The 18550-nt window shown below is 42.3% G+C and overlaps 1 protein-coding gene across 2 annotated transcripts; it reads right to left on the reverse strand.

Moving 5' to 3' along the window:
- Positions 1-1060: 1060 nt before the first annotated feature.
- AK3 (adenylate kinase 3) lies at positions 1061-17843 on the reverse strand. Of its 2 annotated transcripts, none has more exons than XM_068666016.1 (5): positions 17603-17843; positions 13740-13859; positions 7975-8147; positions 5927-6045; positions 1061-4568 (listed from the first exon to the last, which is right to left on the reverse strand). In XM_068666016.1, the coding sequence occupies exons 1-5, from the start codon at positions 17748-17750 to the stop codon at positions 4445-4447; spliced, it is 684 nt and encodes a 227-aa protein (XP_068522117.1). In that variant the 5' UTR covers positions 17751-17843; the 3' UTR covers positions 1061-4444. The 2 variants fall into 2 exon arrangements, with proteins under 2 accessions (XP_068522117.1, XP_068522118.1); XM_068666017.1 differs by lacking the exon at positions 17603-17843 and adding an exon at positions 17162-17352.
- Between the last annotated feature and the right edge of the window lie 707 nt (positions 17844-18550).

The following is an 18550-nucleotide window of genomic DNA, read 5'->3' on the forward strand; positions in this document are numbered from 1 at the left end:
TTTCAGATCTGGAATGGATTAGGTTAAAACACTGGCTTTCTACCTCTACTAAGGGGATTTAAATGTTACATTGTGCTTTCATTAAAAAGAGTTTGGTTTTGTCCTAAAACAAAAGCAACACTTGTCTACGTATGAGTGCCAAGTTTTATGATCTCAGAGAAATTGACTCTCCTTTTATTAATAAGAGTAACTTAGGATTTTTTTTAAGCTAGGTTTCAGTATGTGGAGAAGTATTTGATGGAGAGGACAGATGGAACTTCAGGTAAAAGGGTTAGGAAAAGACTACACTTTGAAGAGAAAGCTTTGTCACGGTTCATACAGGGCAAGGTGTGTGCGAGTGTTTGAAAAGAACTTCATATGGTACTAAGCTAAAGTGGATTTCTGAAATTGTCAACTCAAACAGTTAAAGTGGAAAATTTTTAAAGAACTCTGGAAGTTCAAACTCCATAGAGAAGAGCCTTCCATAGAACCTTTGCAATCCAAAACTCTAGCCTGCTTTTCCAACTTGCTACTGTTAAAGCAGTTCTACCTACATACAAAAATACACACTGTAGTTAGAACAGTCCAATGGAGAGAGCTTGCATTTCAAGTAGTGGTATAGGTCTCTTTGTCCTTTAAAGGGCACTTCGTCCTTTACCATATTGTTCTGTAAGGTACGCAATCTAGATTTCAGTAGTTCGATGAACGCAGTCTACCTACAGTTGGTGAATCAGGCAAAAGCTATGCTGATATACAGCTATTTTCGGCTGTGGGCTGTAGTGCAGAGAAAGCAAAGTTTTAACTGCAGTATAAACCAGAGTGAGTATAAGCGTTAATGCAGCAGCAGAAACAGCAGCTTCAGATCCACTGATGGAAGTACCTTTTCTTGTTCCTAATACTTGCGTTCTCTAGCAGGATTTTGCAGACAAACAGGATAAAGTAGCAGTAGCTCTGTCCCCAATGCAAGTTAGAGATAACTAGCTTCAGCTGCAAAGTGTATATAAAATTTGACAAACACTCCAGAGAGGAAGAGTAAACGCTGTCTCCTCCTTAATAATTAGTTAAGAGAAACTAATGACTTCCAGTTGTTCTTTAATTCAATTCCTCTTTTATATACAAGGGTAATAAGAACAATGAACAGTGCACAGTGACTTACAATTCATAGAATCATAGAATGTCCTGAGTTGGAAGGGGCCCACACGGGTCATCAAGTCCAACTCCTGGCTCCACATGGGAGTACCCAAAAATCACACCAGATGTTTGAGAGCATTGTCCGAACGCTACCTGAACTCCAACAGACTCTGCCATAACCGGTTCTTTGGGGAGCCTGTTTTAAGTTCTCATCACCATCTTGGTAAAGAACCTTTTCCTCATGTCCAGCCTGAACCTCACTTGATATAGCCTCAGACCATTCTCTCGGGTCCTGTTACTGTCACCAGAGAGAAGAGATCAGTGCTCACCCCCTGTAAGGAAGCTGTAGGCTGCCATGAGGTCACTCCTAAGTCTTTTCCATGCTCTGAACAAACCAAGTGATTTCATATGTCTTTCCGTCTTGACCCTTCACCATCTTTGTAACCCTCCTTTGGACACTCTGATAGCTTTATGTCCTTTCCATATTGTGGCACCCAAAACTGCACACAGTGCTTGAGGTGAGACCACACCAGTGCAGAGCAGAGCAGGATGGTCATCTCTGACTGGCAAGTGATACCATGCTTGATGTACCCCAAAAATCCAGTTGACATTTTTGGCTGCCAGGGCATGCTGTTTTTGACTTGTATTCAACTTTCTGTTGGCCAAAACCCCCAGGTCCCTTTCTGTGGGGCAGCTCTCCAGCCTCTTGTCCCCCAGTCTGTACGGATAGCCAGGGTTGCCCCTTCCCAAGTGCACAATCTGGCACTTGTTCTTGTTGAACTTCATGTAGTTGATGATTGCCCAGCCCTCAGATTTGTCAAGATCTCTTTGCAAGGTCAACCTTTGATGGAGCTAGCAGCTCCTCCCAATTTAGTGTCATCCACAAACTAGCTTAATACGCTTTCAAGTCCTATGTCCAAGTCATTTGTTAAAACATTAAAGATAACTGGCCCTAAAATGGAGCCCTGGGGAACACCAACTCCACTAGTGACTGGCTGCCAGCCTGATACAACCCTATTTACTGTTATCCTTTGAGCCTAACCTGTCAGTCAATTGCTCACCCATCATATTATATATTTATCTGGCTGTATGCTGGACATTTTGTTCAGAAAGATACTGTGAGAAACTTAATTGAAGCTTTGCTGAAGCAACTGGCTTCCCTTGGTCAACTAGGTGAGTGACCTTGTCATAAAAGGAACTTAAGTTTGTTAAGCAGGGCTTTCCCCTCATGAACTTGTGTTGGCTATGACCAATGACTGCAAGTTCCTTCGAGTGCTTTTCAGTGAATCCCAGAACAATTTTCTCCATAGTTTACCAGGCACTGAAATGAGACTGACCAGCCTGTAATTACCAGGGTCTCCTTTCTTGCCCATCTTGAAAATTGGAATCATGTTTGCCACCTTCCAGTCAATTGGATAGATTTATATGTATCCAGATCCTGCATAAGTTCAGTGATGGCTGGAAGTTCATCATTCCCGCAGTCAGAGTTCTCCAACTCAGGGCTTTGGGACCATGGACAACTTCAACATCGTCAGTGTTGAAAACAAAAGCAAAGAAGGCATTAAGCATCTCTGCTTTATCTATGTCCCTGTTTGGGAGCTGATCATCCTCGTCAAATAATGCACCAATGGTTTTTTTTTGCTGTTAACATACTTTAAAAAAAAAACACAAGTTTAGATCCTCTTTCTTGTTCCTCATGCTGCGTGCATTGCTACCACTAGCAGTACAGCCATACTTATCTAGCAACCTGTGACACGCTGTAAGTTTTTTTTAAGTCTGTAATTAAAATTGGTTGACCAGTGTGGGAGTAAGTCTCAAATCATAAGATGTCCTCCTTGTTTCTTCTCCAGCTAATTGAAACTTACATAGACTAACAATAAAGCAAGCATAGCTGCTTTATGTAGAAGTCAAAATGCATGATTATAAATAAGCAGAAATGTAATGGGAAGGCTTTTCAAATTCTACAGCATCCATCTTTTTTAGACTGTGTCAGTATTTATAACAGTAAAGTTACACATGAAAATGTAGTCCTCAGTATGATAGCTTTGTAGTTAATGAGTCAGTGCAAGATGAGACTGAGACCTACATTAGTAGGAGGAGGCAGCTACATCTCAGACATAACTTACAATTGTTTCATCCTCAGGTTTTGCTGACTTATCTTGAAACTCTCCATCTGGTGGGCATAAAAAAATGGGTTTGGAGAATTTACTGAAGAACAGCAACATCTGCATTACCTTGACTTTTAAAGTGTGACCTGTTTGTGAATCTAGTTATCTAGAGAATAAATTAATACAAGAACTGGTCAGAGAGATGAATTCGTAGCATGAACTCATGAAAACCTCACTTGCTACAATAAAACTTACTACAGTAAAAAAAAAAACAACTTACTAATTTGACCAAGAAAATTCATGGCACTGACATCTATGAAGAGTTATTTTTCCGAAGATAATAAAGACACGTTCACTGGTCAACATTGCCTAGCTACAGGCTTACCAGATCAGTGATCCAGTGTCTGCTGGTTTTTATTTACTAAAAAGTCTTACACCACTGCACAAAGACAGAGGCTTTACCAAGTATGTTACACATCATTAAACTATTTTTCATGCTAGCAATTTAGCTGAAGGCAGAAATAGAAACTTAGTAGTAAGGCAAATCATCACAGCAAGTGTCAAGGGCAACTTAAACCCAGCAAAATCAACCAAGCTAAAGGAAGTGACCATTTTCCAACCTCTATCTATATAAGGAAGAAATTTTTTACAAGGAGGGTCATAAGGAGCTGAAAGAGGTTGCCCAGAGAAGTTGTGGATGTCCCATCACTGGAGGTGTTTGAAGTCAGACTAGACATGGCTTTGAGCAACCTGATCAAGCAAAACATCCTTGCCTGTAGCAGAGAGTTTGGACTAAATTATTGTTAAAGGTTCCTTCCAACCTATGCCAGTTCTGGTCTGAAAGTGCTTTTTGCAGACTGAAAGTCAATTCATGAATAATTAAGTCAACCAAGATGCTTCGTAGTTAAGCTGTATTCTGAAATGTGTTTCCTTCACCATTCAGTATTGCAAAACATTAATATTTTCTGATTAACAGAGATGCAGCAGTAGGTGCTTTTGTTAAAGAGAGTTACTATATTACAAAAATTAGGCATTTCTAATATTAAAAACAAATACAGGATTAGAATGAGACCCACGGGAGATAAAGTTTTATCAGAAGGTAGATTACGGACAACAGCAGAACATAATTATTGATCAGTCTGGTACACTACTTCAAGAAATTCGTGACTGCTGAATCTCATGATCATGTGCGTGCTATAACAGATGAGCAGAAGATAGACCTAATTTCACCTGGGAGTGGCAGCATCTTTCTGGCTCACATCTGGCAACTTGGTTTGGAGAAAAGCATAGATATGTGGCCAGATTTTATTGGTTTCTGTTCCAGAGAAGGATTTCAACAACCCTTTTTCCCTGAGGAAGAAAAAGAAAAAAGCATTACAGAAGTCATGTTGTTTGAGCATTCCAGGATCTCCACCTCACTCTAAGATTGCCACAGCAGAGCATGCTATGTAGATGGCAATTTAATGCCAGGAGTAGTCATAACATAGGGAATGTAGGTTGGACATGCGTTACTCTGTTCCTCAGACAGTAAGCAGTTGGCCAAATCAGTTCAAAAAACTGGTAGCTGTCCACAGAGTACTTAATATAACAAGCTATGATGAGTAAAAATATGAAGTAATCAAGTCACACAGCACATCCTACGCAGCAATCATCCAAATAACTGTGAATTTTAAAGTCAGACCTCAAGAATCAAAGAACATACATCAGCACAAGCAAGCAACCCAGACACAAACAAGGTATTTTGAATTAGTTCCAGCAGTTAGCTTTATCTGGAAAGTACATTGTTGTAACTATAATACTAGCTTAGGCCTGCGTTTTACTGTGGTGCCTTGAGGCAGGAAAACATCGTAAAGCTACTGGTCAGGAAAACTCATTGTCAGCCCAGAACAAAATCCCTTCTCTAAAACTGAACCAGTCCAAAGATGGAGCTTTCAGTTTTCTACTCAGCAGTTTTGGTAGAGAAGGGTGGTGGATAAGGAAAGATAGAGGAAAGACAGTCACTTCAGGATGTTGTTACAAAAAATCTGGTATGTTTGTCTAGGCATGATAAGACTGAAAGCAGTGATACAGTATTATGTATATATTACTGATGTTTTATTTGCACAGCAGACCAGCTTAACATGAAGAGAGTCTTTGTATACAGTTTTGACCTTAGAAAGAATTACTGTTCTGTTATCCTTCCAAAGTGCTAATGGCCCTAGTATTCTCAAATAGCTAGTTATTAAGAGTCTTGCTAGCTGTGCATGTCACAGTCCTGTTCTTGTAACTGCCACTTCTGAATTCCCATTAACAGTTTTTTCTATTAATGTATCAGTTTCTTGACTCCTCATCTATTATGAGGGCTTCTACTCACACATCCAGAAAGAGAAAATACTCCCCAAGTTTCCAGGATGAGAACTCTCTCTGTTGCCCTACTAAACAGAGTAATGTTGCTCAGAACGCTAATAAAACGTAGTGAATAATGCACAGTACTCTATGTGAAGCTAAATATGGCTGCAGTTGAAGGCACTTTCACTAAGCTGACTCCTGAATAGGTTTCAAGTAACAGTCAAAATCATACTAATTTTACTGGTTTTATTTCTTACAGAGCTGATGAAAGATACACTGCTACTCATACCCTGTTCGCTGTTGTAATAATACCTCTATAACTGCAGAGATTTGTTCCTTGCTGAGCTAACATGGAAGAAGCATAGTGTTTTACGACTTACCGATAATACTCTAGAACAGGTCTTGTTTCTGCATCGTAAGCCTGCAGCCTCTTGGTAACCGTCTCTGGCTTATCATCATCTCGCTGAACAAGTGGTTCTCCGGTAATATCATCAATGCCCTGGTTATGGTTAAAAGTAAACACCAATGTATATTCCTGTTTAAGTATGTTCTGTGTAACTTTCTATTTAAATTGCAATCAGTTTCCATTTAGTCCAACTATAGACTTCTGCTTAGAAAGATTGCCATCTACGTCTTACCTGGAATATAAGATGTTGACTTTCAAGTAAGACAGTCCACCAGTTAAAAACATTTTCTCAGTATTGACAATGAACATCAGGTTATAGTTACTTGACTAATTTGAACTCTGGAACATTTGTTGAATGCTGGGAATATGGGTACAAAACTGTCTGTCATGGTTTTGGCTGGGATAGGGTTAATTTTCTTCTTCCACATGATATTGTGTTTTGGATTTACAAAGGAAAAGAAGATTGCTGGTAACATGCTAATGCATAACAGCAAACAAGCAAGAGGACAATTTGGCCGTTGTTTGACAACCATGAAATAGAGAAAGGAATTAATGATCTTTTTAAGTCACACTGCAGAAAGCTTAATATTTAGCAACTCTGTACATCAAAATATGGCATAGAACCCTACAAAAATCTTTCTATGATTTAGTAAACAGAGGCAGGGTCTTGCTGTGTGAACTATGACGACTACTTTAACACACATTTCAAGCAGTTTCTTGAAGGGTTTCTCAAAGGTTTCTATCTAACATCTGTGCAGGCAGCCATAATAGTGCCTTAGTTGTACCTATTAAATATTCAGCCTGCAGTTTTGTATTAACTGTGAAGCCATAATCCTTTAGTTTTGTTGAGCAAGTAAGCAGTTACATTTTTTTCAGGTCTGCCAAATAACAATGACAACTATATTTCAGCTATTCAGCTCCATTCCACAGTTTCACTTAAATACTCTAAAAACTACTTTAATATGTTGTGATACGCTTGCTTCACTAATTAAGTGAAAAGCAGAGTGGAGTATTCCTTATAGCAAAGCTGTTACAGCTGAAACCCACCCTTTGGTATGTCTGTTAATTCACTTTTGCTACGTGCCTGTATTCTTCTGCAATTAAAAATAACCATAACTTATACTCCATGTTTTAAACAATACATAGGTAGTGTTTCCAGTTGCTCACTTAAAGCGCTCACCTGCTATTTTAGCTGGTCTCTTTTCCTGAAACTGAAAACTCAAAAATACAAAGCCTGCTATGATTCTGACTCAACTTATTAGAACTTGCAGGTGAAATGTGATGCTGCAACAGGTAAGCCATTCAGAGTTAAGGATGAAACACCGTGTTAAGCAGAGATAAACCAAGGCTAATCTGAGTACTTCAAAAATTTTTAGGGTAATAATGTATATTCATTATCTTTCTGTTTACTGTTCTTGCTTATGATGTCTTAAGCCATAACCTCTTTGTTCTGTTGAGAGGCTTCTCTGACTAGCAAGTTTCTACACTGAATTTTGCAGTATGACAACCGTTCCACTGAAAATCTTCATCTTGATTATACAGTAACACAGGGAAAGCATTAAGAGGATCCCTCTGACTGGTAGTACCTGACTTAGTGTACATCCTAGATACAAAGAATCAATCTCTGGAGGAAGGGAAACTGTACATTCACATGTAACTGACTTCACAGTTAGCTACTGCAGAGCAGGCTGAGAATATGCCCAGCTCATATGCCAGTATGCAAGTTTTCCAGATCAGTGAACAGCTAATAAGAGCTTATGAAACAGTATGTGGAATTGGCACCACGGTGTTTCACTGCAGAGGATAAGCACATTGCCCATCAGCTTCAGCTTCTACCAGGGCACTGGCATACCCTGAGAGGCAGTGTGTTACCAGGCAGCTTCTGTTCACTAAAGAGATGAAATGAGCAGTTCTCTTCTAAACTACTGTATTTTGCAACAACATATGCATAATATTTTAGTACAATCATCAAATGCAGTGCAGCATTTATTTAGCACCAACATTAATATGTGTACTGCTTACCCGCACTTTAGGAGGACTGAATTCAAGATTGTAGACTCTGCCACTAGCAGGGTGGATCCAACGTGCTGTGAGCCGACATTTTATGTTTTCAAACGGTACATCTAGGTCGATCACAGTGTCTATTTGACAAACTTTATCCAAGGCTTCTGCCTGAGCAACCGTTCTAGGGAAACCTTTTCAAAGGAAATGACTCCATAAAAATCCAAAGACAGAGTTATAGTCAGAATTAGCTGGATTTGATCATTAGAGAAACTACCAGTCAGACAAAAAAATGCATTATCATGCTCTAAAGGCTGAAGAGACATCAGATTTTTTCTTACAAGACATTGCAGTTTGCTCTATGAACTCAATGGCTCCAGTGGACTGCCTTCAAAGGCTCATGTTATTAGTAAATAAATCTAATGTAACTTAAGAAAGAGGGGGGGAAATTGAGAAAAAGAAAAACAAGGTTGCCACAAAGACTTTATGATGAAAAATTGACAACAAGTTTAATGATCAAAGCTGCTGTAGAACACGCTATTGCAACACAGACTCACTAGACTAACACCGCTACTCACTAAATTTTTGCATAGTCTCACACTTCTCAGTTGTTTGTAATTTTCATTATACAAGTAATCTTCTCCTTAAAGGCAAGTACAGATAGGTACAAAGTTAAGAAACTCATCTTTGCATGACATTGATTGATGCAAGTATTGTCCAAGTAAGGGACTAGCTAAAAATTAGTCTTACAAAAAAAAAAAAAAAAAAAAAAAAAAAAAAAAAAATTGCCTATTGCCTTAAGGCTTCTGTATCTTGTCCACTGTATCTCAGAAGAAAGAACTGATTCACTCGAGCCAAGCTCTTGCTTAGCTAACAGACCTGGTTTGCATCAGAGTCATCAACCGCCCTCATCCCATTTCTCTTGTGTTCATATAAGCACATGGAAGTGCTTCTAAATGTTTAAAGCAGAGGGAGAGTGAGGACTCCAGCACTTGCTGTTCTTTTATACTACTGACAAGCTATTCAGCCACCATACATCTTAGTTAGGCAGCTGAAAAATGAGTTTTCCTTAGACTTTTCTGAGAAACTTCCTCGACAAAAATAAGTGCCTTTAGATAAGCATTTCAGTGAATCCAGCAGTTGCTGCATACAGAGTTTTCTCATTACAGAGAAAATAATCTACAAGTGTGATAAACCGTGAAGAATCTAGGAACAGACAGAGAAATGCCCTAATTATACAGCAGATAAGTCTAAGCAGATTATACCCACATGCATGACTCAGATTGCTACATCTGCTATGATTCCAGAAGCCACCAGTGGAAATGTGTATCTGGCTATGTATGCACACAAGCAGCTCACCAGCTCTATTCAGTCTGACCTGGCTGACCTCAGCTGTTTGTTTTGAGTTGCTGTTATCAAACTAAAGACCTTCCGTTTAACATATTTCAGCAGAATACTATTGTTCCTATAAAGCTGTTTATGCCAGAACTATCATCCCATGTAATTCACCAAACCTCTGTTTGAGCTGAGGCGTAGCTCCCACTCCAGAACTTTAAAGAAGGCGGCACATTAACATGCAGCAGAAATAAGTTTATTTTCTCATGCTCTCCGTATCATCCTCCAGTTGGCTGTTAATAGTTACCAGTGTGCCCAGCTATACTGCTACACATGCAGATCCACAAGACTGGAACTGCATGTACACAGGACCAGGAATTAAGTTAACATTCCTTTACTAATTATTTTCCATTGCAGTCTCCACTGTGGGGATTAAGACTTCGTCTTCACAAAAGCAGAACAAAAGTGGGAATAAAGCCAATGAAATAGATCACTGCAGTAGAAAATTATAATAAAGCACTAAGGGACAAAGAATCATTAAATTATAGAATGGTTTGGGAAGGAAGTATCTAGAGTATCTTGTGTAATAACCATGCATCCCAGTTTTGTGTTGTATGGGTGCTTGCTGAGGGTGCACTCTGTAGCACTGATGAAGATATTAAACAACACTGGACCCAGTACTGACCCCTGCACTACACCAATAGTGACTTGCTTCCAGATGAACTTTGTGCCCAGCTGTTCAGCCAGTTTCAGCCTGCCTCACTGTATGCTAACCCGTACTTTGCCAGTTTGAGGATGTAAGGAGAGACAGTGTCAAAAGCCTTATTAAAGTCAAGGTAAACAATATCCATTGCTCTCCTCTCATCCAACAAGCCGGTCACCTCATTGTAGAAGGCTATCAGGTTGGTTAAGCATGACTTCCTCTTCATAAATCCATGCGTATTATTTCTGAATACCATCATATCCCTCACTGTGTTTTCTAGGACTAGTTGCTCTGTTACCTTCCCAGGGACTGCAGTTAAGCTTCGCATCCTGTAGTTCCCTGCATTTTTCTTCTTGTCTTGCTTACTATAGGAGAGACATTTGCTCTCTTTCAGTCTTCTCTCCCAATTCCTCTGATGTCTCGAAGATATTCGAGAGTGGACTTAAAATTATGTCAGCCAACTCCCTCAGCACTTGTGGGGGCAACCTCTCAGGCCCCATGACCTTACATACTTTCAGTTTGGTTACATTCTCTCTAATCTGGTCTTCCTCCATGAATAATGGGTTATTTGTTCCAAACTTTTCCCTTGTTTTCTGAGGCCTGGGATTCCTGATGGTCAGTTTTACTGGTAAAGACCAAGGCAGAAAAGCTACTGAATACCTCAGCCTTTTCCATGGCCTTTGTCACCACATCTTCTCCAGTCTTTCTTTTGCTATTTGTGTACTTGTGGAGTCTTTTCTTGTTACCCTTCACATCCAGAAATCTTGGCAGATTCAACTCCAGGTGGGCCTGAGCTTTCCTAATGATATACCTGCCAATACTGGATAGGAATTCAGTAACCCTCCTGGGTCACCTTCCTGGCTTTCACCTCTTAGACATATCTTTTCTATGTCTGAGTTCATTTAGGAGCTCCTTACTCATTCATGGAGGCCTTTGTTAGATTTCCTACATGTTGAGACGGACCTTCCTTAAGCTGGGAGCAGATGGTCCTTGAATATCAACCAACTCTCACGGAGCCCTCTTCTCTCCACGACAATATTCCTGTTTTGTTTTGTTTTATTTTATTTTATTTTATTTTATTTTATTTTATTTTATTTTATTTTATTTTATTTTATTTTATTTTATTTTATTTTATTTTATTTTATTTTATTTTATTTTATTTTATTTTATTTTATTTTCCTCCAAGCAGATTGCCGAAGAGGCAAAATCAGATCTTCTGAAATTCAGGGCTGTGGTCCTCGTTTTTGTCTCGATATCTCCTCTCAGGGTGCTGACCTTCAAGGTCTCATGTTCACTGCAGCCAAGGATGCCCTCAACCTTCTTATCTGCAACCAGTTCTTCCTAGGTTGTAAATATCAGGTCTAGGAGAGCACCTGTACTTGTTGGCTCCTTGTCTGCCTATGCTAGGATGTTGTAATCACTGTAATCACTGCAGTCTGAATATCTAGATCACTTAAGCCCTGTTACATTGTCCTTCCAGCAAAAACAGGTTGGTTCATGTACTGCAGGAGGACCAGGGCCTGTAAAGTCAGGCTTCTTCCAGCTGTTTGGAGAAGGCCTCATCTACTTCTTTCAACCTCTTCAGTTCTCTTAGCCTTCCTTTGTATGACACATGCTTCAGCCCCATGTCCATTCCACAGAATCACAGAATCATCTAGCCTGGAAGAGACCTCCAAGATCACCCAGTCCAACCTCTTGTTAGTGACCTAACACTAACAAGTCCTCCACTACACCATAGCTCTCCAGTGCACCTATGCTGGCCTGCCCCATCTGGCAATCTCCATCTTATATTGAAAGATATAAGAAATATAAAGTGGCAATATAAAAATATAAGATGTATACAAATAAAAATGTAAGATATATACAAAGCTACTTTATAACAAGGCAGCACTCAGTCACTACTGACTGTTGTATGGGGTTAGAACACCCCACGTACATGAGCTTCCATTTACCTTTGGTGCACTCCACAAGACTCCTGACGGACCATTTGTGCAGCCATTTGAGGTCTCTCTGCCCTCTGGCATATCAAATACCCCTCCCAGCATGGTACTGTCTGGGAACTTGCCTGGGTGCAGTTTGCTGTGTTCTTTATGACATTTAGAAACTGTAACTGTTGTTTGCTGTATATTGATCATAGAACAGAATCACAGAATATTTTGGGTTGGAAGGCAACTTAAAGATCGTCTTATTCCAACATCTCTGCCCTGGGCAGGGACAGCTTCCACTTGACCAGGTTGCTCAAATCCCCATCCAGCTTAGCCTTCAACACTTTCAGGGATGAGGCATCCACAGCTTCTCTGGGCAGCCTGTTCCAGTGCCTCACCACACCCCGAGTAAAGGATTTCTACCTAAAATGTAGTCTGAATCTACTCTCTTTTAGTTAAAAGCCATTATCCCTTGTCCTATCACTACATTCCCTGACAAAGAGTCCCTCTCCTGCCTTTCTGTAGGTTCTCTTCAGGTCCTGGAAGGCTGCTGTAAGGTCTCTCCAGAGCCTTCTCCAGGCTGAAGAACCCCGTCTCTCTCAGCCTGTAGAACCCCATCTCTCCCAGCCTGTCGTCATAGGAGAGGTGCTTTGGCCCTTTGATCATCCTCATGGCCCTCCTCTGGACTCATTCATATCAGTCCATGTCATACTTGTGCTGAGGGTCCCAGGGCTGAATGCAGGACTCCAGGTGCACTCTCACAAGAGCAGAGCAGAGGAGCTAGAGCATTTGACAATGAAAACTGAGGCAAAGAAGTCATTGAGTACCCATAACCCGTAACCCACAACCCGGGTAACCAAGTCACCTGTTTCCTTTCAGAGAGGGCCCACATTTTCCCTGGTCTTCCTTTTATCACTAACACTGAGGACTGTGGACGTTTCACACCCTCTAAACCAAAAACCACACCAACAGTTTTTTAGTTTTATCTACTGAGACAAGATGTGACCAGAATCTGAAAACACACACATCCACCCCAGACTCTATCTTTGTGATGCACATCCAACCGTACTCCCAAGGGCTGGAGACACAAGAGCCACTTGGTCCAAGATGACAGTGGCAAATGGATTTTCTTTCAGTTCTGAATGCTGGAGCTATGTGCTTCAGCAGAATTCCAGTACTATTTGCTCTAGAGAGCAGAACCAATAACCAAATGAAAGAGACCTTTTAGAACACTTGAGCAATGGTTTTGCTGGTGATATATTACACACAGCACTGCTGCAATGCTCCCTTTTCCATACTTGCCCTGTTGCTGCACCACATGCCTGCCTACCGTTCTATTTACATAACTCCTCAGCCCCTTTCATCAAAAATGTTCCATTTTCCAGAGACTTCTAAAAGAAGAGGCTTTAAAAATGCACTTCTTAAGGCATATTTTAAAGAATGCCTCTGTTATTAAAGAGGAAATAGAAGGATTGACAGAATTTCCAGTTTTGAAATCTTACCATTTTGAGTAAAAAGGCCTTTTCAACATAAATCAAACATCCCTTTAACACTCTGAAGGCAGAACGGATCTTGTTGTCTTTACAGCCGAAGAAGCTAGGGCAGACTGCCTGCCAAATGGTTCACCACAAGCTCATAACACACGCTGTACTATGAGTACACACTTGTAATTGAAAATGTATACTCAAGCATATATGAGCATATACATAAGCATATATACTACATACTTGAGCACTGCTACTGGAACCCAGCTACCCATTAGTGACCAAAGCAATCCAAGATTTCTTCTCCTTCCACAGTGATATCCCAATATGTTAACTTACCATCCAGCAGCCAGTTGTACCGATCTAGACCTTTTAGTTCATTCAGCATCAGCCGTGTCATGATGTCATCTGGAATAAGCCGTCCCTGATCAATGTAAGACTTGGCAAGGATTCCAACTTCTGTGAAAGTAAGAAGAATCGCATTACAGTACCTGTGAACTCCAGCAGCTGGAAAAAAAAAAAAAAAAAAAGCCCCAAACACTGTAAACACTTTGTTTTGAACAAGATGGCACAGAATGGTGAAGCCATTAACTAGGCAGACTGTACGCTTGCTAAAGTTCAAGAGATAATCAGTTGGGATCTGATCTTACAAACGTGTATCAGACTATTTTGGTCAGTCTGTAGCTCCACAGACAGGAATGGGGCATTCAGATCACTTCTTTCCCCACACACCCCCAAATTTTACTAGTAAGCATTTGAAAGATGAAGTTCCAAAAACTAGAAACAGAAAGAGTCTTCAAATGAATAATGAAGAAATGTAAAGCAGCCAAGCTCAATAAGATGTCAGCTCTCAGACTTCCTGCTGAGGAATTTATTTTCTCAGTGTAGTGGCCAGTTATCATCTTATGACTTCAGTATGAAAAGAAACTCCACTGGTATTTAAGACAGCAGTATGCAATGGGACACACTTGCCAGAAACATATTTTTATAATTACTAGAGTTACAAGAGGATGTTTATAGACATTGTAAACTATTTATAGAAGAGCACAGTCATTAGTATTTTCCCATGGCACCGACTAACCTTTAATACCAGTCATTTAGCCCACTGGCCTGCTAAAATGTCATACGCGCACCACAGATCCGGAAATCACACCATGCTCTGACATCACATGCAGTAGCGTGCTGTAGGTCACCCGAGCCATGGCTACTGCCAAGAAGAAATCCATTTGCCTGGGCCGTGTTCTGAGCACAAAGCCTCCGTAACCCTAGGTTATAAAACAATTACCTAATTCTGTGAGTCACCTGAATAGCAGCTAAATTGTTTTTTTTGTTGTGGAGCTGCTGAAGCATTTACTAGAGGCTAATTCAGATCTAGTCACAGTACATTAAATGGGAGAGAAAATGGGACAGACTGACATTACTGATACCACCACTTTCAGCAGGAAGCACCGAAAAACGCAAGCCCCATCACTGGATGCAGTTTTAAAAAGTGACTCTTAGAGTACAATGACTCTTCAGACAAGGCCTATGAAAAGCACTAGATGCCCTCAAGTAATGCAAACAGCAGCTTTAGTGTTAAAAAAAAGGGGGAATAGAAGGACAACTTCCCCATATGGGATGTTCACATCTACAGATAGGCTTTGAAAAATATGAAAATACATAAAACAGTATAAAATATGCACAGTGCACCATGGTCAGGATTCAAATAATTGCCACAATGTGGAAGAGAGTCAGACTCAGAAAAGGCCAGACTCAGATGCTTTGAGTTCCCCAGCACAGCACAACTGGAAAGAAGATGACAGCCTGTTTGAGTACAAAGTACCTGCTCTTTTCCATACCTCCATTCTTCAAGGTCAGTAAGTCATACCTTTTTTATTATCCTAGTGCACTTAGAACTATGGACCTGCAAAACAGTCTGGAAAGAGGAACAAACTGCATCTAGATAGTTTAACGTGCACTTGATGCCCAAAGCTGTTACTGATTTACATCACAGTATTGCTATAGCCACAGTTACAGAAGAATGTGTGCAAGGCAAGTTCAGGAGCGAACAGCAATACCAACATACTTTGGAAAGACAAATGAGCTTTTGGACACGGAGAGGCTTAGTGTATGGCAAGCTCTAAGGCACTCAGGTACGTTAGACCAGTAGAACGGGAAACACGCCTCTTGCCACAAAGCTCAGATCATCTAGAAAGTCAACTATTGCAGGAAGAAAAAATAGGTGTGATTATTAACATGAGACTGAATAGTTATGCTAAGACAAGAAATTTGTGTGCTTGTCTTTACCTATCTTTTTTCCGTTGGGTGGGGGAGCTAGTGGGGTTTGGTTGTTTTTTGTTGTTCTGTTTTATTTTAAGCTTGGGTCTGAAACCACTACAGATATGGCAGTCTTTGGCATTAAAGGCAACACCATTTTCTTTCATGTCTAGGTGATAAGAGATATCTCTGCTTAAAGGTTTTGCAGCAGATTGGCGTGTCCTAACTGTATACAGTGCACAAGCTCTAGCCATACTCAGTCTGCAGGCTGCTTAGCACTACAAGAGAGGTTGTCGTTCACTCTCCATCCTCCAAAGCAGCAGAATGTGGCAATAACTGTAACTTGCTAAGGATACATGTTTAACAGGACTTTTCAACAAAGACCACTTTCAAAAGAGAGTAAATGCTAATAACAGCCCCATACAGCTACTGCTAATTACATTTTATTTTCAATATGTTTTGACGGTTCAACCTAGCCTAACAGTTCCCAAAGAACTGGGCACTAAAGAACTCTTGTATTATCACCAAAACTTGTTTCTTCTTTCCCTCGACTATGCTCATCAAAGCTCTCCAAGCTGCCTCTCGTACCCTCTTACCTTCCTCAGTACACTATCTGTTTCTGCTACCTCAGGGCTCACCTCACGTTTGGAGACCATTGCTGCAAAGAGCAGCTCACTTTCAGTAACATTAAGACAGAGTTTCATCTGGGTTAATTAGTGAGCAGGAAACTCTGTAGCAGATTACGTTCCATGGCCTCTAACGCTGAGTGAACTTTACAACATTTTACACTGACTTCTGTCCTCACACAGTTTTTCAGTGTGTCTGCTGCAGTTCGTTTTGACATCTCCATTCTCCTTCACATCCTTTCATCTATCCAATCCATTTTGCAGTTTTTTTTACACTGCTTCATGGCTCCCTCATCAAAGCAAGCAATGGGGTATTTCCACTTGCCATTTATTCTTCTCACACACCCCTCTGCTTGACTTTGATACTCTTTGATCCTGCTTCCAAGGTATGACGCTCAATGCCAAGAGCTGCAAACTGAAGCTTTTCATAAACAGCATATTTCCTTCCTCCCCTGGAATGCCTTCCCTTCTCGCTAGATATTACTTATACTGAAGGTTCATAACAGTACCAATTTTGGTTTTGTGAGCCTCTACAGAGAACAACTTACCCTAGCACTATGAAACGGATGAAGCATGAATGTGTTCAGATACGCCTGCACAACTGCTGCTCTGAGCAAATATTTAACTTGGAGACACCAACCACAGCGAGGTCAGTCAACTAAGCCAAAGTCATTATTCGTACAGAGCAAACACAGTTTGTGTGAAAAGGGATGTGGACATTAAAAACAACCAAATGATTTCATAATACGGACCATTTTTCACCTTCAAACATGCTTACAAGCCGTCAAAACCAAGCCCGTTCCCTGACCCACTGCAGCAGTGGTGCAGCGGAGGGAGTCCTCCACAGCTCCCAGGTGCTGGCAGCACCACCACCCTCACCTGGCCCTCACCACGCGCAGTCCTCGCAAGATTTCGGACCACAGCACGAATACAGCTGATGTGCATGCCAGAAGGGGACCTTCCTTCACTGCAAAAACCCGGGGGGGGTATCTCGGAGGAGAGACGGAGGGTAGGGTCCAGGACCACACGGTTCGCACCACCGAATGCCGGCGAGCCCGCACACACAGGGTGCCACGACCTAACAGCAGGATAACTCGTTAAAAGAAATAAATAAGCAAACAAACAGAAGGCAGGCGGCCTGAAAACGTCGCCACTCCTTTTGGGAGACCGCCGCAGCGCTCAGCTCGGGCCCGGGCTGCCGGAGGGGCCCCGCCGCCGAGCTCCAGGAAGAGGAAGGGGGAAGGAGCGCGGAGAGCAGCGTCCCGGCCGCCGCGGGTGGCTGGGGGCGGCCGGGGGGGCTCCGCCGCCTCCGCCGCTCACCTGTCCTCCTCTGCATGTTGTCCCTCAGCAGGTCCCCGCTGGAGAGGTGCTTCAGCCCGAAGTGCTTGATGATCCGCGCCGAGATCGTGCCCTTCCCGGAGCCCGGGGGGCCCATGATGACGGCGCGCAGCAGCGGCGGCGCCACCATTCCGCGGCGGCCGCCGGGCCCTGCTCGCCGCCACGGCCCACGCCGGGCGGGGACAACGGGGGAGAGCGGCCCGAGGCGGCGCCGCCTCCCCCCGGGCGGTGCCTCAGCCCCGAGGGGTGGCGAGGAGCCGGGCTGGGGCCTGCGGGCTGGGGGAGCGGGGCGGCGGTGACAGCTGCGCTGGGGGGGTCGTCGTCGGTCAGCCCCGGGGGAGAGGAGGGAAGGAGCTTCACGTGAAAGCCCAGAAATAGCCCTCAAAGTATCGAGACCGAAGGAAGCCACGCTAAAAAGGGAAGCGTCAGCCCTTGAGAAAAGCGTGGAGACACGGAAACAGCCATATGTTACCACCACCCTGAAAAATGTAAGAAACGGGGAACGTGCCCACTGATGCTTGCAACCCCCCTGATGTCCACGCTCCCACTCACCAAGAAGCCCTTGTGACAGCCCGAGGCCTCTCCCAGGAGCTCCACCACAGCCCCCCTGTCCGTAGGAATGGCTTTTCCCAGTCCTCACCCTGCATTGTTTGGATTTCCCAGCTCAGCCTTGGATGTGTCTTGTTATCTGGCTGTCACTGAGCGCTCGCTGGGCTGTTGACACATCCTGCTGCTGTCACTGCCCTGCTCTGCTCATCCCTGCTCAGGTGCCGTGCGGCTGTGCTGGGGTCACCTCAGCTGTGGGCTCGCTCACCCTCATGCAGCAGCTCTGCTCTTGCTGCTGTCTGCCATATAGCTCCAACTGAATGGTAGCAGGCAGATAGGTTCTTAAAAACATGGGCCTGAGCTTAAAGATACTTGAATGTGAAC

The sequence above is a fragment of the Anas acuta genome, chromosome Z, assembly GCF_963932015.1.
Source record: "Anas acuta chromosome Z, bAnaAcu1.1, whole genome shotgun sequence".
In the NCBI taxonomy this organism is placed as follows: Eukaryota; Metazoa; Chordata; class Aves; order Anseriformes; family Anatidae; genus Anas; species Anas acuta.

What these genes read in the sequence shown, in the direction of transcription:
- AK3 (XM_068666016.1), bottom strand. Translation starts at nt 17,750, where the DNA reads ATGGTGGCGCCGCCGCTGCTGCGCGCCGTCATCATGGGCCCCCCGGGC. An exon ending in CAACATGCAGAGGAGGACAG is followed by an intron (nt 13,860 to 17,602) that starts GTGAGCGGCGGA and finishes TTACTTTCACAG; the next exon opens with AAGTTGGAATCCTTGCCAAG. An exon ending in CCTGTTCTAGAGTATTATCG is followed by an intron (nt 4,569 to 5,926) that starts GTAAGTCGTAAA and finishes TTTCTTCCTCAG; the next exon opens with GGAAAAAGGGTTGTTGAAAT.